Here is a 25,957-nt window from a genome sequence, read left to right on the forward strand (position 1 = left end):
CACCACCGTGTGATGACTCCATATTTGCAAGGGGAGATTGTTTTGCAGTATGTAGGCTATGTGTTATCAGCATAGCCATGTGTTAGCTACCAGAGATAGCTAATCCATTAGGCTTAAAGATGAGCTGTTACCCCGCACAGCCAGGCTTGCTCCAACCACCCACCTATAGGTCTCAGGCGCTCAGTGTACAGTACTGCACCGTCTGCTTTCATGGCTCAGTGTGTCTGAAATATCTTATTACTGAAGTCTGGAATGTAACTTAGAATTATTACTAGTCCCTCTTGCGCTGTGATAACTCGAACTTTGTCTGGAAAAGGGAATGAAATCTGTTCTTTTCAGTGCCAACATTTCATTAACAAATCAGTCTGTGGGAATGCTGCCAGAGGTGATATGGTGTTAGTTTACAACAAATATGTTAGATCCAATCCAAAACAATTACTTAAGTGTAATTACTGCTATAAATAAAGTCTTGGGGAGTCTGTCTTTTCCATTGTTGCCACGTCAACAAAATAATTAGTATCGAATAAAAGGGTTAATAAAAAGTTTGTGAAAAGCTGTAATCGTCTAGTTAGACTACAGCGAATAGCTCGGTAGCTGCTGGAGTGTGTGAAGTGCGAGACGGTCAACTATTCCCACCTGAAAGCAAAGTGAGGTTATCACCACAGATTAGTGGAGGAGTGAGGTTTTTTTTTTACACCACTTAACTCAGACATCCACATTTACTGACTTGAGGCTACAAAGTAACTTGATCTTCATTTGAACACGTTGCCTTTTGCCAGCACTGCTGCCGTGCACAAAGGCAGCTGCCAAAGAAAGTCTTTTCAAGGCAATCCATTATTCATTGTACTGAGAAATATTTGAGAAGTAGTGTGAATATCCTGTAAGAGTGTAATTGTGCTACTCACTGTAGTATAAATGCCTTGAAATATTATATTCTAGTGTGCTGTGTATGCAAAGTATAATGTAATTACTCACTGCACCTTTGACTCCAGCTAAATACAATACAAATGATGAATGACCTCAGATATAAATATGTAATTTTTTTTCCATGGTGACAGCTCGATTCTGGGCTTTCTAGAGAAAAATATATGACCTCCGTCGGGTTGTGTACAAAGTCTAATCTCAGTCAAGTTGAAAAAGAAAAAAGAAAAAAAACACTCTTTGCTTTGTGTCCTGCACAAGGTTAAAGCAGTCATGCTGCTGCGTATCTGCTGTGATGGATGAACCAGGGCATGGACTCTCTAGGTTTTAATGTCACAGGCCCCAACAAAGAAAAGTATTAGACCCTGCTACCCTCTCAACTATCTCCTATACGTGAGGACATTTGTCAGACTTAGTGTACATATGGCCAGATGCAGTGCATTCTCCAAAAGTAACAGTGATTATTTTTTTCTTCAGTTCAGTACAATTTCATTTATCCTGAAGGTGCTTTTAGGCAGTTTTCATGAAATTGTATGCAGCAGCAGACACACAAACAGCAGATACACAAACAATAGATACGAAAACACACACACACACACAAGCTGACACCACTGAGGATAATCATAGCAAGTCGTAATGATTTCCAAATACTGCATGTTTCTTTTTTTTTTTTTTTTTACTAAAGAATTTAATCAGTGTATCGTTTTTTTAATTCTGCTTGTAGTTGGTTGCCAACACAGTGCTGTTCACCAGTGTCAACCTGTCAGGGCTGTTTGTGCGCATCCTGACAGAACGAGCCCAGAGGAAGGCCTTCCTGCAGGCTCGCAACTGCATTGAAGAGAGACTCCGCATGGAGGATGAGAATGAGAAACAGGTACCGGCACCTGTGCACTGCTGAACCCGTCACCAATCTCTCTGCACCAACAAGTCATTTCCACACATTGTTGGTTGTTTAGATTCCATGCGTTTTGCTACGAACACTGAATTCTATGAGCATTTTGTGTTGCTTGTCTGTATAAATACATATTTAAATTCACTCTGTCTTTTCTCTCTCTCTCGCTCTCTTGCTCACTTACTCTCTCGCTTGCTTGCGCTCGCTCTTTAACACACACACCCAGGAGCGCTTGCTAATGAGTCTGTTGCCCAGGAACGTAGCTATGGAGATGAAAGAGGATTTCCTGAAGCCCCCAGAAAGGATCTTTCACAAAATATACATCCAGCGCCATGACAATGTCAGGTAGGATCCTCACGTAAACCTGTCATAACCGTGAAGCAATCAAAAATATTTGTATTTTATTTAATTTTTTTATTTCACCTCCATTTAACCAGGGAATCCCAGTGCGATGGGGAACCTCTTTTGCAAGGGAGACCTGGCTAAGATAGCAGCCATACATAATCAGCACTTACAAAATACATAAAGGTCTGTCCAAGCTTGAGGAACATGTGAGAGCAACCACTTATGGGCAGTCAGGTTATAACAACTACAACAGACAGAAACGAGGTTACTAGGGTATTTTGGAAGTTTACCCTGCAAAGCTTTATAGATGAATATATAAACCAGTGTTGTTGTCTACGACTGGGGCGACTGTGGTGCAGGAGGTAGAGCGGTGGTACACAGTTGTTGGATCGATCCCCGGCTTCTACGGTCTCATGTCAAAGTGTCCTTGAGCAAGACACTGAACCCCAACTAAGTTGCTCCCGGTGAGTGTTGGCCAGCTGCATAGCAGCTCCCCCATCTGTGTGTGATTGTGAGTGTGATTGTGAGTGTGAATGGGTGAATAAGAAGCAGTGTAAAGTGCTTTGAGTGCCAGTAGGTAGAAAAGCGCTATATAAGTGCAGACCATTTACCATTTATGAATACTTAGTGATGTCCAGCCAACTAAATCATAGAGAATACAGTGCTGAGTTAGAGAATTTGCATTTTAAATAAAACGTAAAGAAGCATTATACGCTGAATCAAGGCTCCTTAAAGTGGAGGAGAGTACAGTATATCCCCATAATGGATCATAGACAAATAAGTGGCTTCCACAAGTTTTTTCTTTGCAGAGAATGTGAAACACGATTTATTTTCAAAATAAAAGCCAACCTTCCTTTTGAGTTTCTTAACCAAGTCTGAAATATGTGCTGTATATTAAATGAAAGCTTTTCATCAATCCATATTCCAAAGTACATGTAGGAAGACTTCCTTTCAATCAGTGTACCACCAGCTGTAGAAATTCCTAGATTATTAGAATTTTACAAGGAAGCTTTTGGAAAAAAAAAACATAAACTCAGTTTTCCGTGGAGGCTTAAATATCTTGTCAGAGGTATTTATATACAAGCTATCAGATCCTGCACTAATGCAGTGTTTATTAAACCGATTAACAACAGCAGCTTTGTCTTCAGTTCAACTGAGTCAACTAGAATATTGTCAGGAAGCCTTGGAATAACATTAGTATGAGTAAACTCCCCTCAGCCGTGAATTGACTTTATTAATTCCACATTTAACACGGTTATGTGTGGATGCAATGTATATATTCAGCCGCAATAGGGAAATAAATCCTGTCTCAGTGCATTACAGTGTGTGCTTAAAAGCAGCTGAGCAACTTTGACCAAACATTTCCTCAGGAAACAAATAGAAGACTACACATTCTGGTGTGATCTGAGCCAACAGTGTCCTAAAACATTACCCCAGTCTGCTAAAACTGAAATATTTAATTCTTCATACTGAATATCAAGCATTAGCAACTGACTTACTTCTTTGTAACCAGTCCAGTTAACAGCTACATCAAAAGACATTAGGTTACTCTCTCAGTTTGTTTTCATTTAAGCAAATGTGTTTTTTTTTCTTTTTGAAGATAGAATATGGAAGAAATAATCTAATTCTGGACATATTTTTCCTGCACTATGAGTAAAATGCAATAGGTGCATAAACAGGTTTCTGGGCCATCATAACTTAATGACAGCAGAGGCAACAGTTCCCTTCTGCCAAAAAACAGATTAAGAGATGCTTTGTTCTGGTAGGGTTTCCTCTGCTACTATACAATATCCTCTACCACTGCCAAGTCCCCAGCTGTTTGCAAACGATGTGTTTTTTCTTAAGATCATTCATTTTTGCTACAGGTTGTTGAATCTCCGGTTAAATGCAATTTGTGTTGAATAGGTCTTTAAAAAGTACAGAGCAAATGATCTCACAGTTACATACATGCTATGTACAAGCCATCTCAAAGTATTGAGGCATAGGTATTTTAGGCATTTTAGAGTATACAGGAAACATGACGGCGGTAGTTTGGCATATGACATGCAGCAAAGGTCCCCAGGTGGACTTCAAACTCAGGATGCTGCTCCTTAATTGTTGGAGTTCCATTCCTGATCTGTGTTGCCTGAACTTCGTCAACGATGGACTGCTTCATTGCTGTTTTATGTCATTAAAGGTAACTTTGGTCTTCACTGGCCTGCTTTTACATATCTGCAGTGATGGAAGATGTATTTAAGTCCTTCGTGTAAGAAAAGTAGCACTACAACAATTGAAAAAATAATAATGATAAATAATAGAGTGAAAATACAAAACTCAGAACGTACTGTGTCGTGCAAGTACTCATCATGCAGCAGAATAATAATATGATAACCTGTCAGTTTTCTTTTATTATTTACTATGTTGCTGTCTTAATATTACTAATACTTTAGTGCTCTACACTACAGACACTACTACTGATATTCTGCTATTTAGTAGTTTAACTAAAAGCAACAAACCATGATTTTTAAATTATGTACAGTAAAGTCAAATCCTAACAGCTGATAAATGTAGTAGAGTAGAAGATGCACACATGTGAATTGGAAAGAACAACAATTTTACGATTTTTCTCAAGTACAGTGCTTAGTTACAATCCCCCAGTGCATGTCTTTATGTGACCCCTGTTCTTATTTTGCTCCTGCAGCTGTGGTTAGCTGTGACTTCCCTTTGACTCTATGTCAGAAAATGGAAACCTCAGGTTCAAAAACATGACACTGACTGCTCTGTGCAGTCTTTTATTCTTTTTCTATTCGTCTGTGTCTTACTGTTGTTCGGCCTTCCTTATCGTGCTCCTTCATTTCCTCGTTTCCTTTTTTTCCCCTCTGTGTTCTCGGAGCAGCAGGGAGGCTTGAAGAGGAGAGTTTGCTTAGCCTCAGGATTAAGTTGCTACAGGGGATTAAATGCAATTGAGACTAAATTCTTATTGCATAACACTGTGTGTGTGCGTGTGTGTGCGTGTGTGTTTATGCAGTGTTTAAACATGGACACATCTCAGTTGACCTCTGCTGACAGCTTTTGTGCCTTAAAACTCCTTCAAACAGCGCCGCCTTTTGAGCAAGAGCTAGGCTGGATGCAGACATGATTTATGTGATTATGTGGATTGTAATTAGAAACTCATCAGTGTGCAGCACAGTTTTCTTCATTTCATTCTGACAGCGTGGGCAATGTTTGATCTGATTAAAATCCAGCCTGAGGTGATAGTGTTGTTATCAGTCCAAAAAAGTAACAAACCTGGTGTGTACTTCACAAAATATGTAGGAATGTATAACTACATACCAACACAATCTTAATTAATTGCACGAGTGGCTGTAACTGACGGGATTAAACCAAAAATGCTCCGTAAACAACGGCGATCCTTGTAATGACAGGACCCTAGTAATTGTATTGTTTCCTAATTTATCGTGTTCAATGAATTGTATTTTCATTTTTTAAATAAAATATAGTTTGAGAACAGTGATAAATTATGAGCACGCACTGTTTAATATTACATCTCTGTATTTTTACTTCTTTAAATTATTATAATTGTCTACTTGTACAATTTTCTTATACACACATATACAGTGAATACAGACAAAATGCCATCAATATAGGCAGAATTTACTAGAGATACAATGTTGCTCATAAAGTAAAGACAAATATATTTTTTATCATTCTTTAAAAAAAGATGTTAGACCTAAGAAATAGGAAGTGCTTCTTGTCACAGATGCTCCCCCACACTAAAGAAATGACAGTTGTCAGTTTCCTTCGGTAAACATCTTCTGCGTTACCCCCTTTATTGGCGTGATGTCAGCCAATCCGCTGCCCACGTACTGTAGCTCGAGAGGGGCCCATCCAGAGTTAACCCTTGAGTTGGCACTTGGCTTGTGCCTTCTGCTATGTGATTAAATTTAAATCACGTCCGCCGAAATAGCTGCAGTAAAGCCTCCCACAGAGGGGAATAGGAGACTATAGGGGAATAACTTTCCTTTAACATGCTCTACTGGGGAGGAAGTGTCGAGGGAGGTGTAATTAGACAGGATGAGATAATATACCACATCTAGAATAAAAATGTTTGTATTATGTCCTTTATTTCTTTTAATTGTAGCTTTTTGTCTGCAGTCGATGGTAGAGTTTAGTGAGTCAAAAGCTTGAGATGCGATGTGGTTTTGACCTCAAGCAGTCACCGTGGTACAGTCCAGTCGGTTCTGTCTGTAAATACTGGGTTAGGAAGAATAACTCATTGCTGTTGCCAGGAATGCTTGTTGGTTGGAGGACATTCAAAGTCAGATACAGAATTTCCCAGATGGAATCTCGCATCTGCAACCTCTGTGTTTTTTAATTGTTCATAAAAACATTTGGAGGATCACTGCACTCAGTGGGATCCTGTCTGTAGCTGTATCTGGCTGGTTTATACGTCATGTACAACCCCACATAACTTTGTTCCCCTTAAAACTCCACATTTTTTTTGTCTTTCCAAAATGTCTGCAGCCTGTTTTGCTGCAACAAATTAGGTTTTATTATTTCCATGTCACACATTTATCAGCTGCCAGGTGAGTACTGGCTGAGCGAATGGAGACCGCATTTCGCCTTTTTTGGTGATGGCCCTTGGTGGTGGGGGTGTAGTATGTGATATTTTAGATACTCCAAATAATAATTCCTTGCCAAAGAGCACATGGATGTAAGATGTACAGTTCATGTTACAACTGCAGAAACATCACATTCTGCTCTGTCCATGTGTGTAACCACACAGATAACAGGAACCAAATGGGAATTGGGACATGTGTCACTTTGGGTTCATCCAAAAACGTGTGTGCAAGGCAGCTACTATTATCTTACTGGTTTAATATTATCAAACCATGGACAGATGGTCTGTACTATATGCTTTATATGTTGAGAGTTGTACGTTGTTTGATAAAAGACTGACATTCTGACCAATGTAATAATTAACTTTGAAATTGTGAAGATGAATCACCTCGTTTGATTCCACATTCCAGTCAGTTGAAGAGATTGATAAAAGTCCAGAGACATCAAAGATGAATTATTCAAACTACTTTACAGGAAAATGTAAATTCTTTGGCTTGGAGTTCAGAGCAGACATGAAGCTAAATTTGTTGTGTTAGTTTGAGAGATTAAATAACTGGGCATGTGTTGTGTAGGCTGATGGGCAAAATTCAACGTGGTTTTTATCCAGCTCTGTTCTCTGTTGTTACTGTAAGTATCATAGCACTCACATTAAACACGGATGGATCCATGGCTGTTTTATTTTGCCCCTCCGATCTAAAATGCCTTAACACCTCAAGTTTAGTCTTTTTCAAAGTTCTCGTGAAATCAACTTTAAATATTTACACTGACACGGTATTAATAATCAGAAATATTCCAAATATTTGCCGGCCACAGATGGGATGCCAAAAGACGGGTGCCAAAAACATTCACACAAATCAAATCCATTGCCCCTCATTACGGTGACATCTGTGAGACAGCGAACTGACATTTAGCAGGTCCCTGTTAGAGATCCAGCACTCGGCCATGTTGTGAAAACTCCAGCCCACATGAAGATAGCAGTCTGCCATCAGTACAAGAGCTGCAGACTTGCAAGTTGTTGAGGACAGTCAGAGTTTTACTAATCCCCTTCACACCTTTCATTGCCAAACAGCACTCAGGGCGAATCCTTCACAAGAGATTCGTGTTCTGCTTCAATGCAGATTGAAAAAGTAAGGACTTGTATCTCCTGGACATCATATTAAGACACCATATTTTTTGTGGAAGAAGTGGCCTCCTCTCCGGTTTGCCTCACAAAGCTATGATGAACGATCAGGAATGAAAAGAAATCAGTTGAAATCACTGCGCCACAGAAATCTCTTACAAAAGGAATTGTACGTGCCAAAACCTTTAATGCAAAAATTTAACATAGAAGTAAAGTTTAATATCTTCACACTCTTTGTGTAAGCAAATGTAATGGAAAATTAGTATTTTCATATTATTATTTTTCAAAACAACCCATTTTAGTGACATCTGAAGGCAGACATTGTGGGATACTACCTGCTGGAAAATGTCATATTCATATAGCATTAAAAAAATGCAGCAAAGCTCTATGGAAGACTCTTATAAATGAAACAGAATTTGGTACCAAAATAGCTCAAATACACACTGGTGAAACTGTACACTTGCGGTTATTTGTAAGTGCTAAGCTACCACAACGTTGATGCTTTAAACATGTAGCAGGGGAGATGTTGCACACATTATAAATCTAAAATGTGAAATAGATCTCTGAACAGAACAGTCTTAGACCTTTGTCTCTATTCAATATTAGTATTAGATATTAAGAAAAAGCAGAGTACATACATGCTAATACTCTGGAACAGATCCTCTCCAGGTCCTAACAGGACATGTCTCCGCTTTGATCCCCAGGAGAATGCTCTCGTTTCTATTTTAACTTGCTCTGCTTGGCGAGCACCAGTAAGAGAACAGAACGGGTTCTTTCCCACTCTCCTCTTTTTTCTGCTGCAGGTCATGAATTTGAATGTTTGATTAGGTTGCTCTGACCCTGGCTTAGGCTTCCTAGAGGTCATTTTACCCAAAGTCCTGTGAGGTCATCTGCTTAGGCACTTAATAATCTGGTTTCCCACATTGATTCAAATGCTTCTTTTCTCTCTCTGTTGCAGCATCCTGTTTGCAGATATAGTCGGTTTCACCAGCCTGGCCTCCCAGTGCACAGCCCAGGAACTGGTTAAACTACTAAATGAGCTGTTTGGAAAGTTTGATGAGCTTGCCACGGTGAGCCTGTTTCCCTTTCTTGAACACATCCCAATTACAGTCTCTGTTGGCATAAAAAGCTGCTCGTTTTCTCTGTGTGTGTACTTTGCCCAAACCCTGAAACAGCCATGATGTGTTTGAGGGTATTTCTTGGCCAGAGGCTGATGTTGCTTGCCACAAGTTTGCTAGCTTAGCATGATGTCACACTGAATACTGGAAGCCCACATGATGTCTAATATGATTATCCAGTGCCTCAGCTGAGGAAGAGTTGACAGACTTCTTTAATCTCAGCGAGATATACCCAAGGCCACTCTGGTTGTGCGAATGAAACTGAATGAAAGGGCTGCTGAGTTGCACTTGTCCCAATATCACTTGGTTTGCATGTGGGAAAGAGTTCAGCCCTCCCATCTGGCAACATTTGATTTCAATGATGAAAATCCACTCAACTTTGTGCTGAGAGTTTGGTCGCTGTGGTAATCAAGTCCCTTTCTGAGTGGCTCTGTCCGTGTTGGTGCTACAACATCTTTTAATGAAAGCACTACATACAACACAGTGACACGCTTTTACATCAAGTCATGTTAGTCAGAATAGAAACACATGTCAGAAAAGGCTGTTTGTTGCTTATTCTGTGTGGTGTGAGTTTAGCTGACATTTAGTTTTGTTTGGTGAGGAGGCTGAGCCTTTGCAGATCACACTGCTACAGCCTTATCTACATGTAATCTGGCCTCTATTACTTACACCAGGCACATGCCCTTGTCAAATCCATTAATCCACGGGATAACAGCTAACCCTTTTTTTGCTTTCATAGAAGGTTTTGCTTGGCTCTGTTGAGAGCTTCCATTTTTAACTTGTTTGTTTGTACATGCGAAATTAGAACTGGCAAAAAAAGGGAGTGAATCTCATTGGACTTGTCATTGTCTAATAACTGCCGTTGTTTTTCCCCCTAATCTCGAATCAGTTGCTTTACCTGTCTCTCACTGTGTAGTATGTCAAGTGTAATCAGTATTCACCCTATGGAAAGTGACATTCCACACTTAGATACACGTACATGAACTCATTTACACCAATCAGCTACAACATTAGAGGTAGATGCTCAATCTAATGCGATGCACTACAGCGGCTGTGCCTTGACTGGCCATAATCTCTCACTTTTTATGTTGAACCTGTCAGAAAGGTGATAATTCACTACGCGTTTATTATCGAGGTCCCAGTGGGTGGTCCAGTGATGCAGGAGTGCATTGTATTGAGAGGTGGTTCTAATGTTTTGGCCCCCTAATTCATTGTAAATAGAGCTGCCAGCCTTTCACGTTTCAGTTTCACTTTAAAATCTGAGAAATTATAACCTTGTAGAAATAGAATTCACGGGGGAAGTGATGTATTGGACGGGATTAGATTGTGCAAGTGTACCAAATAAAGTGACTGATGTGTGTATAAGCTAAATCATGTCAACAAGTCGGTGCACTTTAAGCCTGCTCCGCTTCAGCTCTACATTTAATTTATCTTCAAATGATACTTTTTCACTTACATCTCCCATCGTAGGTCGGCAGGAAAAAACACCCCGTTTCATTCTTTTAGTTACTGATGATTAGATTGGACCTATCGCTTCTTGGCTGCAACGTGAGACCCAAAAGTGTGTCCCCAGCTATTGAAGTTGTCATAAAACGTTCAAGCTTTGGCCTGACCTAAAGCCCCACTCATTCGGAAACACTTGGGCAGGAAGTGGCAATGCCAGTGACTCATAGCTGTGGTCACTGTGGGCACACAGACTCTTCTCATTCCATACGAAGAGCGGGCGAAGCCACATGGCCACTGGCACCGTCTCATAATACCATTCCAGCACCATCCCCACACCACCTGTCCACTCTTTGGACTTGTCAAGCTGCATTGGAAGATGGCCAGGAACACAGTGTTCTCCTAAAGTGCTGTTGATGTAGTAGACCAAGTCTCAATCTCCTTTCCGCTCCTCTCCTGTCTTCTCCTCTGCCACAACACTTCTAAATTTCACATGCACTATATGTAAAGTAACTAAAGGTAATAAGGCATCTAGGTTTAATAGTTTGATACACTTCAACCTTATGTTTGCATCAATCAAGACCACAGCGGCTCCTTTGTCCGGATGTTGATTTGGCACAGTTTTCAGGCTCTTCCTGACGCAACCCTCCCCAATTTTTACCGGATTTGGACTAATGCTGACAAAAAGAAAATCACTATTTGTGTCTATTCACTCATCTCTTTCTCCTCTTGTATTCTCAGCAATGAGCATCTGAGAACCTTCAGTTCATATGTGTTGGTGTATAGGCAGGATATTGGAACCATGACAAATGTAAGATCAATATTTACCGGTTTTGGTGCAATTCATTATGGAAGAATCTGGCATGACAGATGCCAAATACTCCGCTATGTATTGTCTATTTGGAAAAGCTGGCTTACTCTGGTTTATGCTTTTTGTGGATACAGGGCTGATAAGAGCGGTGAGGCTAAACTAAAAGTAAAGCCAAGAAAACTGTCAGGGCTTTCAAATGGAGAGTTATTTATTTACTATTTTTATGGATAGTTTAATGACTTAACTTTGCGTGTATGTATATAAACCAAACCAAGTTGAGTTTCTGCCGAAACCAAGCATTGTCTGTATTTATTTATTATTGGTACCACAACTATGAAGTCTGGTGCACAATGAGAGAGGGACTGAACTAACAAACACGTTTATTGGTAAAAATCGGTAATAAACAGAAATCGCTCCTAACAGGAGGGTACGAAGGAAAACAGGACCGGAAACAGAAATAAACTGAACAACAAGGATTTCAGGGAAATAACTTAGAACACAAACCCAAATGAAAACACAAATTATAAGTAACCAAAATGCAATCCACTAAACCCACCAGGAAACCCAACTAACCCTAAAACTAAGGGGAACAGAAAGCCTGGACAACAGAGTCCAATACACAGGAGTCAGGATTGCGAGGATCAGGTAAACCATGAGTTCAGAACTTAGGCTGGGAGTGAGATGATGAGGATCTGGCAGGGAACTATGGGGAAAGCTGGACCTAAATAGTGAGGGGAACAGGTGCACACAATAAAGAGGGATAACGAAAGGTAAAGTTAAAGGACAGGACTAGGAACAGGAAGTGGGGAAAAGGGGCTACAAAATAAAAGTCCAAAGGCAGGAAGTGTAACTGAGGGTCAGATCGTGACAGGGAGCATCTTAGCTGTTGGCAGCTGTAGTCATTGGTGTGTGTGTGTGTGTGTGTGTGTGTGTGTGTGTGTTAGTGTGTGAAGGGGTAAATATAAAGTAAAATACATATATATGTGTGTATATACTAAATCAAGTCATTGTTGCCATCATCTATATGAAGGTGTAAATGGAAAGAAGAAATTCGGAGTGTTTCATTGTAGCCAGTTACGGTTTTAGGTACCAACTCAGTGGACAGCATTCTCAAATTTAGATTGGGACATATGGAAAAAAAAAAACCAAATCAACGTCTACAGGAAGCCACCTCACACTGATCAGCATTTGCTATTTGATTCTCATCACCCACAAGAACGCAAGCTGAGAGTAATTATAACTCTTCACCACCAGGCTGAGAATTTGCAGACTACCGCTGAGATAAGAGACAAGGGGCGCAAACATTTCAGCAAAGCTTTAAAACAGTTTCACTACCGAAACTCTGTCATTGTTGAAACAGTAAAGATGTTACACCAGACTGACACAATAAGTATTTCCTACATGTGAATTCTCTGTAAGTACAATATTTTTGGATGGGACTTAGGGTTTGGGGTTAAATACAGGTTACATTCACAGTAACAGTGACAATGTTGGTTTATAAATGAATGGAATTGTAAATTGGCCAACTGGTCATCTTTAGAGCCCCTCGCTCTTTAAACCCGTCCTGTCCTCGGCCGAGTTTAAATCAGTTCCATCACAACACAACATCTCTGTAAAGAGAGAGGGACTCCGTGATTAATTTATGGTTGCGGTGATGCTCTATAACATTAATAGCCCTGGACTGGATGTGCTTTTGGTTCGACATGCATGTATGTATGAGTGTGTGTGTGTCATTGCTGTTTCCATGGCAGACTTTCACAAAGCTTTTCATTCTTGTCTCTTTTTTCTCTCCTCTCACAACACCTCCCTGCATCACAGCTTTCAGACTCCTCCGCTGCTTGTTTCTCAGCTTTTTGATTGACATGCAGCAGCCTACTTCCCTCAACTGTGTCTTTTATGCCCTATGGTTCTCTGTACTCTCTCCCTCTCTCATGTTTCCATTTTTAGGATGTCTCAATGATGCATCTATCTGCCGTCTCTTACTTCCTCGACAAGTCAGCGTTCCCTTTTCATTCACACATATATGACTGTAAAAGCTTACAAAACAGCCTGCATGCCATGTATAGTGCATGAATGCATGCTGACGTTTTCATAATTCATTGCCATATCTGAAACCTTGAGTCATTGCACCTTTCTCCCACTTTAGGAGAATAGTCCCCAGAGTTATTCGCCCAAGGAGCATGTTTTTAAATATGCTCTAAACTAAAAGAACTTACAACAAAAAAGACACATTTACAATTCACTTGAGATGTAGTTTCAGAGGTATCATCTGTTCGTGGGGAAACCTTTTGCAAAAAATTTCCAAAATGGTAAAAACAAAATGGAACAAACAGCTATATTCCTAAGAAAAACCTATTTAAAAACGGTTTAAATGTCTGTCTAGATGTTAACTATTGGTACATCTGCAGGTTTATATAACACAAAAGTTTACGCCAAGAAAAAAATAACACGAAATGAGTAAGACTTGTTAGGATGCTAACAAAATATTGTATTATTTTTAAATTAGGCACAAGGACTGTTCACTACCCACACTGTGGCAGCTGCATGCCAGAAACTAAAATCTGGGTGTAAACACAACTCAAATAACCCTGTTTGGGTTTGTCTCAGGAGCAGGTGCAAGGATCACTGTCAAGTCCTGCAGTTCCCCCCAAAAACTGTGGACTCAAGCAAGACCTAAACCAAACAAGCCTGCAGGGCTTCTTGTGGAGGAGTAAGAGGGAAAAGATTTTTTTTTCGTTTTCAAAAAATGTTTTAAAAGTTATGACGATGGTTGCTGTTGACATGAACGTGGGTTGAAGGATGCCTTAAATTAACTTGGACTTTCAAAAAGCTGGGCTAAACAAGGATGGTCGAAAAAGAAATAGCAGGGGCCAAGACTTTTGTTCACTTCCCATAATGCATCTCTAAAGTCTATTGTTTGTGTATTTCATTGCCTTTGACATTTGTCTTTGGTTTTGTTCATAACAAAACGAAATAACTATGTGAGGTGAAGTGAATCAGATTGTGTGTTTGCAGCTGCAGCTTTACACACACACACACACACACACACACACACACACACTATCTCTCTCACACACACACACACAGTGTCATCTTTACAGATAACACACAGAACATTTGTTATTTGTCATATGTGTTAAATATATCTACATTAATCGTGTTATTTCTCAGATTTCCAACACCAGCTTGCTTCAAACCACCAGCCTGAGGTGGGTGGAGGAAGTGTTGATATATAATTAATTTGTTGTTGCACATAAAGTATTGTACATATATTCAAATCCATCAAAAAGCGGGTGTCAAAAAGAGAAAAACCCTGTCACTGAGAGATGGAGGGAATTCAGTATAGCGGGGGCTGAGAGAAACTCTGTGCCTAACACAGAGCCCCTCTAATGAATCGTGGTCTACCTACATTGATGAAATGTTGATGTAAAAACATTCAAGAAACCAAGATAGATTGGAAATGTGTTTCTGAAAATGTGTTTTTCTGAGTCCAGGTAACCACCTCATGTAACAAAATGCACGAAATAGTGGGAACGTGTAACATGATGTGGAAAAAAAAAGAGCTTTTTCAAAGGGATCGTGTTACTCTACAATGTTCGAAATGACAAAGGGCACATTCAGAGACAGACAACAAACACACCCTCTGCTTCATGCCCTTCTAGCTTCCCAAAGATACAGGAGTGGGAGCCTTAATCTTTTAGCCCCATCAATAGTGTGTACACAGCACTAATCTTTCTCTTGCATCAAAGACGAAGCACACTGTGTACTGCGGTCTACTTTGTGGACTTGTAGGAAATTAACTGATGCTACTCTCAGGTGGCTCATCATCTTTGCTTTCATAATCATTTTCTGAATGTTCCCCTTGCCTGTATTTGTGTCTTTGTCTCTTCCCTTTTTGTCTCCATCTTTTTGTCCGTGTGCACTGAAGTGTTTGCTAATTTGCATCCCTGCAAGCACATGAATATACACAGTAGGTAAAATGCCTGCTAATACGACTACGCCGCACTTTTGAATGTGATGTTCTCAATATAATAAGACCAAAACAGTTATCTTTAAACTACTGTTTTTACTTTCGAAGGTGTTAAATGCTACCTGTGTCTAATTCACCGTGACCATCTTCTATGCTGATGACCACCCAGATTGCCCACAATGCTTTAGTCACATGATATGGTGGTAATCCTACTTGGGTCTGAATCAGCTCCTAAGCCTTCACAGTGCAGATTAGCCGAGGAAAAACACAGAGTATGAGACTCTGTAAGTACTAAGACTTCCCCTGTTTCCCATACTGTAGCTTCAGTCCTGCCTTACTATAGTGCCATCTGTCACTGCTCCGCCAAGACCTGAGTTATCTGATTGGCTCTGTTACAATAAAAAGCTTTTATGGTCAAATGGAAAAAGGTAAGACTCATGAAGGGGACATTTAAATGTCACCACTGTACAAGTGAACACATTAACTTCAGGCTAGCAGCAAACCAACTGTAACATTTTATGTGCACCATGTCTTTTGAAATCAATCTGATTAACCCCTTGGTGTCTATTTCAAATGGAGCCAAGAAAAAACAATCTAGCTTCATTAAAGGTTAAACCTCAACTATAAACCTATTGGACTTTGTTAATGTATCTATTGCAGTAGGAATCTCATCCCACTATCCTTAGATTTCATTTTGTTTTTTTTGTATTAAGTATGTACAGTGTCACATCAGCACAGAGGTAGTTGACAATATACAAAGACCAATAAAAAAATAAAACAGCAATATACCAAATTTAGAAATGCACATGCTATTCCTGGAGATACCCAGGGTTACTGTCCAAACGTGCACTTTACTTACATTTCAGGGTGAAGTGACTGAGTAAATGTGTGTGCAATAAACATATTCTTTAAATATTAAAAGGTAAACAGTAAGTGAAATCATTAAATGTATATAAAATAACTATCATATCAATGTGCACTGCTGTATGTTACACACAATGTAGTATCTCAGATCCTTTTGTTTCACTGAATATATTTTACATGAACAGGTGATGTACCTCCATGCCAGTAAGCACTCGGGTGACAATAGTATGTAAACTTACAGGAGACAAGTAGTTGTCACCAACAAGCCGTAGCGTTGTCTCCTCTCTGAAATGCACATGTCCATGCATGTTAAATGTACAGCATCCATCTTGTCTTGCACCCACTGATGTGCATAATTAAGAGGCTTTTTGCTGTCCACATGCATGACCAGCGATCCCATTACCTCCGTGGAAACAATAACGGCGTCCACGGTAACCGGGTCTCCCTGGTAAAATGAACGTCGGCTGCTCATATCCTCTAATAATGGGATATGTTTGTAAGGCGCCTTTTCATGCCATTGCTTATTGTCCTTAAAGAGTGAGAGACTGACTCACCTTATTCCCCAAAGGGGGACGGACCCATTGATTTAGCACTGCACGCCAGGAACCATTTCAGTCTTAAAAGTTTGCTGAGGATAACATTAAAATTCTTAGCAAAAGCCTATGTGTATAACAATGAGTGTTTTATCTGACTTATTTTATGTTGATTTATATATTTATTGATCTGACAAAGGTGACTCTTACATGTGGACCCATTTTCCAATTTTCCTTTACCCACATATGGGTAAACACCTTTTAAGATGTGGTTGGGTACTTTCATGGTGAACAGTAGTAAAAGCCAACTCTTTGTTGCCTTCATCTAATTTGGACTCTATGGCCACACACCAAGCAGTGTAATTGGCTTTGTCGTAGTGTTTTTGTTTATGCTGTCAAACATCCACATTGGCATAAATCGCTAATTTGTTTGTCACTATTAGGCCAGTTAAGCGAGCAGTAAATCCCTCATCCTGATGCAAAAGGTGCTGGAGTTTTCATTGGATTCATTTTGGATTCAAGCAAACGTATTGCTTTTATGTTTTAGCCAAATATTAACCCATTCAAGTAATGAAAACGATCAACCTTAAATCTCAGACGCTGCTGTTGTAACTTGTCTTAATTAGAAATTACACAGATGGATATGAATCAAGGCACAATTAAATGGTTCAATTTTTATGTTGAACACCACTGGTCCCGCTCACTCCATGTACTGTATGACTTTGACCTAATTGGAGGAATGGTCTCTGTGCAATTAGTCACCATAATGACAAAAATGCAAATGTTCACATGTTAAATATTCTCCCATAGCATTTGAGGAAATTTTTTAGGTTGAGATGGATTTAGTCATTGATATGGCACATGTTGACTCATCCTTGTTGAAAGAAGACACATAATCAAATTTTGTCCCTTTATGTTTTTGATCGACAGGAGAACCACTGTCGCAGGATAAAGATCCTGGGGGACTGTTACTACTGTGTGTCTGGACTGACCCAACCTAAGACGGACCACGCACACTGCTGTGTAGAGATGGGTCTGGACATGATTGACACAATAACGTGGGTGGTCGTTTGCTCTCTTTTATTTAAGCAGTGGTACTTGAATGACTTTATATTTCACAATATGAGAATCTACTACATTTACATGCTACACTAGTGTTAATGAATGAAATCAATCTTTGTCCATCAACAGAATAATACTCCAGCACTCTAGAGGCTGAAAGAAAGTGTCATCTTTATTATATTCAAAGCCCAGTGTTTGACTGAGTCTGCAGTGAGAGATTTCAAGTAGACCAAACTGCAGCCTGATTAGCCATGTGTGCTGCGAGTGAAATCTAACAGGGAACATTTGAGAGAGCTGGCTGAGAGAAAATGCTCTGATGGGAAAAAAAGCTTTTTGTAGAGCCGATTTCCTCTGAAAACAAGTGTTTATACTGTATGTTTTGTTTGTGCCATGTCTGTTGTACTATGTAAGTTTAGTTTTTCAACGACAGTACTGTCTCACGTGGGTTTTGGATTCTTGTTTGACTGCAATTAGTCGTTCATAAATCAGTCCGTCAAAGGGGTATTGTGTGCTTTTCCTAGCTGTAGATAGAGATATGACCTTGCAACTTTATTACAACCCTTCATGTGTTCTGTCCCTGCAGGTCAGTAGCAGAGGCCACAGAAGTCAACTTAAACATGCGTGTGGGCTTGCACACGGGTCGGGTGCTGTGTGGAGTACTGGGCCTCAGGAAATGGCAGTATGATGTTTGGTCCAATGACGTAACGCTGGCCAATGTGATGGAGGCAGGAGGACTACCCGGGTCAGTGCTGGACACTTTACATGAATGCACAGCTTTTTTTCGTTGTCTGTTTTACAGTGGTCCTCTTTTAATAAACGCATATCAATTAATCCAGAAAGTCATTGCCAGTCTTCCTGGCATGTAAATCAAGTTATGACATCAGCTATCTGAAATCACACATAATCAAATTATGAGATAAAGCATTGTCTCCACATGTAGTTATTACATTTGCGCTGCCCTCAACCATTAAGAAAAATTGTATATATATAAATGAATCATCACAAATCCTCCTCTAGCCAATTTACAGCATTTAATTGAATTGAAAAGTAATTTTTTTATTTTTTAGATGTCTTTGTCTTTTACATGTTTCCAAAAATATTTAGGGGTTTCCAACCTGTTTTTGGCAGTCTCTTGTACCACTCTATTCTTCAGCAGATGACCTGCTCAGAACGGCTTGTACTAAATGCATCTAATTGCCGCGGCTGCTGTGGTTACGTGACAGTTTGTGTTGTGTGTTTTACCTCTGCCACAGAAAAGTCCACATCACTAGATCTACGCTGGAGTGCCTAAATGGAGACTATGAGGTGGAGCCTGGAAACGGCCATGAAAGGAATGCCTTCCTCCTAAAACATGAAATTGAAACCTTCTTTATAGTGCCATCTCACCGACGGAAGGTATTGTATTGTTTTTTTATTTTACAGGAACATTTGTTCTGAATTATGCAAGTATTTCAATATGTACATTCATTAAGATAAAATGACTATTTCTGAATGATGTGTAACTTAAAAAATACCACATTAGTCTTGACCTTATCTGAACCTTTCCATACTTTGAAAGTATTCAGAGCACATTTCAAAAAGCTTCTGCTGGTCTTGTGCTAATCCATATTAATGCTCTACATACTAAGTTAGGGTTGAGTATGGTAACAAAGCAGACTTCTTACGACCAGGCTTTAGCTCTTTGCTAGCAGCTACGAAAGTACTCTCTTTAAATACAAATATAGTGTATATCTACTGTAGCATCAAATGGTTGAGCTCTCCCATATTTATTGTTAAGCTGATCCCACTTCCAGCCTGTAATGAATTGGACTGGAGCTACAAAGAGACAAAAAAAAAAAAAGCCCATGGCATCTATCATCATAAATCTGCACAGTCCATCGAATTTACAGAAATATGTTTGTGTGTGTATCAAATATACACATGCACATCTCCAACAGCTGGAGAGGGAATTTCAGTCTTGTATCCCTCAGGTCTTCTCCTCTCCTCTCCTCTCCTCTCCTCTCTTTTCCACTCCTTCCTTTTTTTCACTCCTCATGCCATTCTTTCTTGCAGCAGAGTTCTTATTACACAAGATACAGCTTGCTCATAGGTTACACAGCTCCCTAGCATGAACCTGTAACATCGCAGTTGCATGTATTTTTCCTAGATATGGAGACTTTGCTAATCCTCTTAATAGAGCTGATGATTAGACTTTATCAAAGACGCGGCTCAGAGAAAGATGTGTCCTAACTTAGCTGTACAGAATAGGCTGACACTCTGTCTGCTATAGTGTCTTTAATGGCCGCTGCTTAGGGACACACAACTTTGCACATCAAACAAAATATTCATTTATTGCTTTAAATAACACGCAACATTTCCTCAGAGCCTTTAACCTTTGCTTAATCTTTATGAACGTTTTTAAAATAGCATCATAAAAAAAAAATAATAAGGCCATCAGAGTACTAGAACTATAAAAAAAAATCACTTAAGGGATTGACTTCAACCACTTTCTAGTTAAATTCATGAGCCTCATAATAATGATTAAATGCATGTGTTTGCACGTGCATGGTTTCCAGTGCCTGTGCATGACTTACAGACCCTTACATAATACATTTTACTGTGTTAGGTATCATAAGTTAATCCTTGTTCCCATTTCTTATCTGGTGACAGATATTCCCAGGATTGATTCTTTCGGATATAAAGCCTGCCAAAAAGATGAAGTTTAAAACTGTGTGCTACTTACTAGTGCAGCTTATGCACTGCAGGAAGATGTTCAAGGCTGAGATTCCCTTCTCCAATGTCATGAACTGCGAGGACGGTGATAAGGTATACACTCTCAGTGTCTGTCTTGACGTTTTTGTGTCTGTTTGTACTGTGATTTACATAAAAAGATTACTCAAAGATACACAGTCTGAATGTCTAGACTTCCCTCTGTTTGTTACAGTATATGGATTTTTTGAACACACTTAACTTTTTATTAAACCACAACCCAAAACTACGGAGCAGTTAGTTAATCTGGCCATTCTACATGCATATTTAAGACGCTATATTAATCTCCACAGACCATTGTTCGAACAAACACTTGATAAGCTAATGTTTTTCTCACTATCTCCCCTGCACAGTGACTTTCATAACATCTGCAAGAAATGTTCCACTATTGATGGATGCTATATTAGTGTGATGTTGATTGCAGTAACTCTTGCTGTACAGTGACCTTAAGAATATGTTTGTATTAATTCAGCCAGCCACACTCAAAGCACAACTTCACCAGTTTTCAACTTGCTTCCCATGCTTCAGTTGAGTGTAAATATACAGTACATTAAGGCTTTTAAACTTCTCTCGGACTTCCCTACTTTACAATATTTCTCTTCTTGTGGCTGGAAACAGACGACATCATTCGGAGGAGTTTTACATCATTAGGAGTTCAGATAACATCATCCTGGGGGAGCTCTGGAAAAGCAGGTTGACCACGTTCACAACCTCCATAGTGTGAGGAACAAGATGACACAATCTGAACTGAAGTTTCCTCCAACTGATGTCATCTGGAGGCATTTTTCAACCAGAAGAAGAGAGATATTTCAATATAGGGAAGTCGGGAAGATGTTTAAAAGCATTATTGTATATTTGTATATCCCAGAACTAAAGCCATGGGGAGCAAGTTGAAAATTGTTGAAGTTGCCCTTTAATGAAAATAATTAAGGTTTTCGGGTAATTCAAAATGCCTCAGAAACTTGTGACCTTACCAGTAAATAAAACTCACTTATACTTTATCATAAGACAGGTAGTGATGGTGAGATGTGTTCCGAGTGCACAATCCTATCAGCTATAATAACCTCAGCATGTTGCTCCTGCCAGAGACCAACATAACATTTCCATTGCATATGCTGTTAGTGACACTGCAATCTGGCTAAATGTCAAAGAGCTTATTTGACCTTGTGGGCCTGGAAAAAAAATCTGTGGCCTGGCAGCTGTACAATGCGTACACCAGCTGTTTTAATCCGGATTTGCAGGTGTGTATGTGTACATGCCGTGCATTTATTTTACTATAGGAACACAAAACAGGTACGCAGCTTTTTGGGTGAGTAACAGAAAAAGGTTCCCCACAAGGTTAATTAATCATACACGGGTTAAAACTAAGATATGTGTTGGCAAGGCACGTGACTTTGTGGTTAAGGCTGGAACAAGTATCTGGGAAATGTATTTTTGTCAAAACAATGGCCTGATAAGTGTACTGATATCTGTGTGTGTGTGTGTGTGTGTGTGTGTGTGTGTGTGTGTATAACATCTACAATGTTATACAGTATGGCTGCCCTCAGTAGCTGTATCCAGCAGACCCATCCTTCACACTACATGATGTCTCCCTTTGTGTCTACATTACCAGTAATGATAATATCTCACAGCATAGACGGACAACACACTAATATATAACAGATAAATAGAAAAAGGAAAAGGGGGAACATGTTAAGTCATACACACACCGTGCACTGAATGGTAATTTTACATTCAGACCACACACACTCTTCAACCGTGTGAAATTACATATGTATTCAGGGCACAAGTGTGAAGAATAGTATGAGCGACACAGGATGGATGAATAGGTTTTTTTGGTGAAATACAGATGGCTGCATGACGTGTATGTGTACTGTGCTCTGACATGGGACATTGAGAAAGTTGTTATCTAAAAAAAGAACAAATTAATTAGGAAATAGAAAGGCAAAAAGAAGGAAGTAAATAGAACGTTGAAAGTAGGAAACAGAAACGGGGGAATAAAGCAACAGGGAAAAAGAGTAAACGTGAAATGAAAGAAGAAAGGAAGGAAGAGTAAGGGCAAAGATGCAGTACTGACAAAGTATGAATGAATATTCAGAAGCAGGGGACGTAGTAATGAAGATGTTTTTTTTTTTTTTAAACATGGAAGGAAGAAAAAAAATCTACATGCTCTATGTCAAAATACAGAAGGAAGTAAATATACAGAAGCGAGGAAGGTACAGTAGTAAAGCAATGTGGAAAAAAGACATGGAGTATCCTGAAGAAAGGAAGCAAGAACACACTGACCCAAGGAATAATGGAAGAATGTATCGATGCAGTGGATGGAGTAAGGAATAATGTGTATGGAGTGATTAGAATGAAGTTAAAGGCAAACACACTGTACTCATGTCAAAGTATAATCAGCTGCCTTTTTCTGCCATTTTCACCCATGCTCCTAATATTACTGCCGCAGTAGTGCAGAGATTGCAGGGCAGCTGCATTGCAGCTGCATTGCAGCCTGTTTTGCACATTGTCCAAGTTTTACCTTCTCAGTGAAGTTTTTTTTTTTTTTTATTCTTTCTCGTGCCACCAGCGGAGGGCAATGCGAACGGCTCCACAGAAGCTGAGGAATCGATCCAACGCTAACCAGGCTACCGTGATCCAGAGCAGCCCCAGGACCAGAGTCAACCGCTACATCAGCCGGCTGATAGAGGCCCGCCAGACCGAGTCCGACACGGCAGACCTCAACTTTCTCACACTCATGTATAAGTGCCCTGAACGTGAGCAGAGGGTGAGGAACAGTTAGGAGATTTGGAAGAAGCCTTTGAATAAATGTTGTTGTATTAGGCTATTCACTCCGAATTTGGTCTCTGGCATCACATAGTATCACCAGGTTCCCGATGAGTACTTCACCAGTGCAGTGGTCCTCTCTCTGATCCTGTCCGCCTTGTTTGGCCTTGTATATCTTCTCATCATACCACAGTATGTACAACACATTCCACTGTTCCCCCTTCACCTCTCTCGTCTGTTCTCTCTAATGGACTCATTCAGTTAATAAGGTCTTTGTCTTTCTAACTAACCCCCCCATTTTTCCTCTCTCCTTTTTTACCACTCAGGGGCACAGTTGTACTAGTCCTTCTAGTCTTCTGCATCTGTTTCCTAGTAGCTTGTATCATGTACCTGCATATCACAAGAGTACAGGTAAATACAGATGCCTTCATATCTTTATATTACGTCCGTAAAGGTTTTTTTCCATCCATTTTCCATCCCCTGCATAAACATTCATTACTGATGGATCATTGTCTTCCCTGAAATGTGTTTCAACAGACCTGCACGTTTAACTTTTTTGCTGACAAAAGGTGCAAATTGATTAAATACAGCCTTAATTATTCATTTTTTTATCAAGATTCATTTGTAAGCCCCTTATTTTGTGTATTCCGGGTTAATTTTATTGTTTGCAGAAGATGATCTTCATCTTTAAGGTTTCTGACCACGATGCATTTTGGAGCATTTATACTCTAGATTCATGTTCTAACTCTCTTTGTCTCTGGTCTTTACTTACCTCATGCTACTCCAATCTGCACTTAACACTATTATAATCTTGCTGTGTAGGATCATATTTAGAAATAAATACATTATGCCTGTTTTTGTACACATAAGTAACTTTCCTCATGCTGTCGGCCACCTTTGTCTATACCTTCCTTGTTTTTGTCTTGCAGTGTTTCCCAGGGTGCCTGACCATTCAGATTCGTACTGCTCTCTCTATTTTCATAGTGCTCTTAATCTATGCTGTGGCCCAGGCTTGTGTGGTAAGTGGAAACAGCAAGAGCAACAACCTCATCCACCAATATTGTCCCACCATTTTATAAAAATATTGTCAGTTGTGCTCTAGATAAACAGGGACAGGCCTATCCTCGTTCTCGTTCACCCTCTGCGCCTCGGATGTCTGGCACACGCCGAGTCCTGATTCTCTGATGATCCTGCCATTGTGGGCTGCATCAGTAGAGAACAGGAAAGTGAGTGGACAGTTTTGTCTGAACCACCTCCAGTTCTACACTACTAAGACCAGTTGTTGGTGTATTTCGGGGGAGAAAACCTCCCTATCCCTTCTCACTGTCAAGGGGACTAGCTCGGAGGTGGTTGAGGACTCTGTGCCTTTAGGAGTCCACATCAACAACAACTCTGTACAAGACGGCCTCTTAGGAGGCTGTGATCATTCAGCATCCGCAGCACTGTGCTGCAGATGTTTAACTATTCTGTGGTGGCCAGTGCCCAGTTTTATGTAGTGGTTTATTGGGGCAGTGGGCCCAGAAGAACTAATGCCAGCGGGCTAGGCAAACTCATTAAATGCACCAGTATTCTGGATGTGCAACAGGACTCTAGTCGAGTTGTCAGAGTGGAGGACACTGCTCCATAACACTCGAGCAGTATCGACTTCCTTATTTTGTTCAAACAGTTTGACTACTGTCTTTTTGTACGTGTACTATGTAGTACTACAGTATGTACTACTTGAGCAGCACAAAAGATTTTTTCAAGATCAAGGAAGTGATATGTTATCTGAAAACAAACAAAGCCACGTAGTCCATCTCCTAATGTATTGATGAACATATATTAATATAGCTTATACAGGACATTCTGCAGCGGCTGCTAATCTTTACACCCATGTGTCTTTCTTTTTGTCTTCAACAGGTGGGCTGTATGCCCTGGTTGTGGGGTACTGCTAAAACCAACAGCTCCAATGTTGTCCTTGATGTGGACAGTGGCGCCAACCTTACCATGGCAAAGCTGCCTTGTGATGGTGCCCGCTACGCCTTCCTGTCCTGCGTGGTGGGCACACTCACCCTGGCCCTTTTCCTGCGGGTCTCCTGGCTGCCAAAAATGACGCTAATGCTTCTTCTAGGGGTGCTATATGTCACCGTGTTGGAGCTCAGTGGCTTTCGCAAGACCGTGGGGTGAGGATCACAGCACCACATGGCCGCAAACGCCAACCGCACACAGCTGTGAAAAACACGTCAATGTGTTTGCACATTTTCTTTCTGTCATCTCCTGAAGTTCAATGACAACAACACACACATATCAACATCATCACTCAAATATCAGAGGCAGCTGGGAATGTCAAGCAGCAGTTTTGTGTTTGATTCATGAAAGGAAGAGATAACTATGAGTGTAGAAGGGCATTTACACTACACATGCTGAGATGTGTGTGTGTGTGTGTGTGTGTGGAGGAGTCTTTGCTTGTCTTCAGCCCACACTCTCTCATTTTCCATCCTTTGATGCAACACATGTGCTCATTAGTTCCAAATCAGAAGCCTGAAAGGACAATGTGGGTTGGATGATGGGAGCAAGTTAGCTGCTTCAACCCAGTACTGAGGGACCTGGCCAATTTTATTGGAGTCCAGATTATAAATATGCCCCAGAAAAATGATTACATTGGACCCGTTAAGGTTACGATAAAGATCTTTTCATAACATACAGTTACATATCAGCAAGTAATGTAATGTTTCAGCTCTTTCATTCATATATTTAACTTAACTTAGTGTTTTGTTTTTGTG

General features: G+C 40.1%; 1 protein-coding gene across 3 annotated transcripts in view; it reads left to right on the forward strand.

Moving 5' to 3' along the window:
- Positions 1–25,957, forward strand: part of LOC137098285 (adenylate cyclase type 1-like) — a 36,459-nt gene that overhangs the window by 2,560 nt on the left and 7,942 nt on the right. For all 3 annotated transcript variants that reach the window (XM_067474380.1, XM_067474378.1, XM_067474379.1), the window contains exons 2-13: positions 1,646–1,795; positions 2,040–2,158; positions 8,836–8,947; positions 17,547–17,674; positions 18,262–18,420; positions 18,932–19,073; positions 20,328–20,483; positions 22,999–23,196; positions 23,290–23,387; positions 23,522–23,606; positions 24,125–24,214; positions 25,095–25,357. In XM_067474380.1, coding sequence (XP_067330481.1) covers positions 1,646–1,795; positions 2,040–2,158; positions 8,836–8,947; positions 17,547–17,674; positions 18,262–18,420; positions 18,932–19,073; positions 20,328–20,483; positions 22,999–23,196; positions 23,290–23,387; positions 23,522–23,606; positions 24,125–24,214; positions 25,095–25,357 — 1,700 coding nt within the window. The remainder of the gene's footprint in view (positions 1–1,645; positions 1,796–2,039; positions 2,159–8,835; positions 8,948–17,546; positions 17,675–18,261; positions 18,421–18,931; positions 19,074–20,327; positions 20,484–22,998; positions 23,197–23,289; positions 23,388–23,521; positions 23,607–24,124; positions 24,215–25,094; positions 25,358–25,957) is intronic.

The sequence above is a fragment of the Channa argus genome, chromosome 14 (assembly GCF_033026475.1).
Source record: "Channa argus isolate prfri chromosome 14, Channa argus male v1.0, whole genome shotgun sequence".
NCBI classification, from domain to species: Eukaryota; Metazoa; Chordata; class Actinopteri; order Anabantiformes; family Channidae; genus Channa; species Channa argus.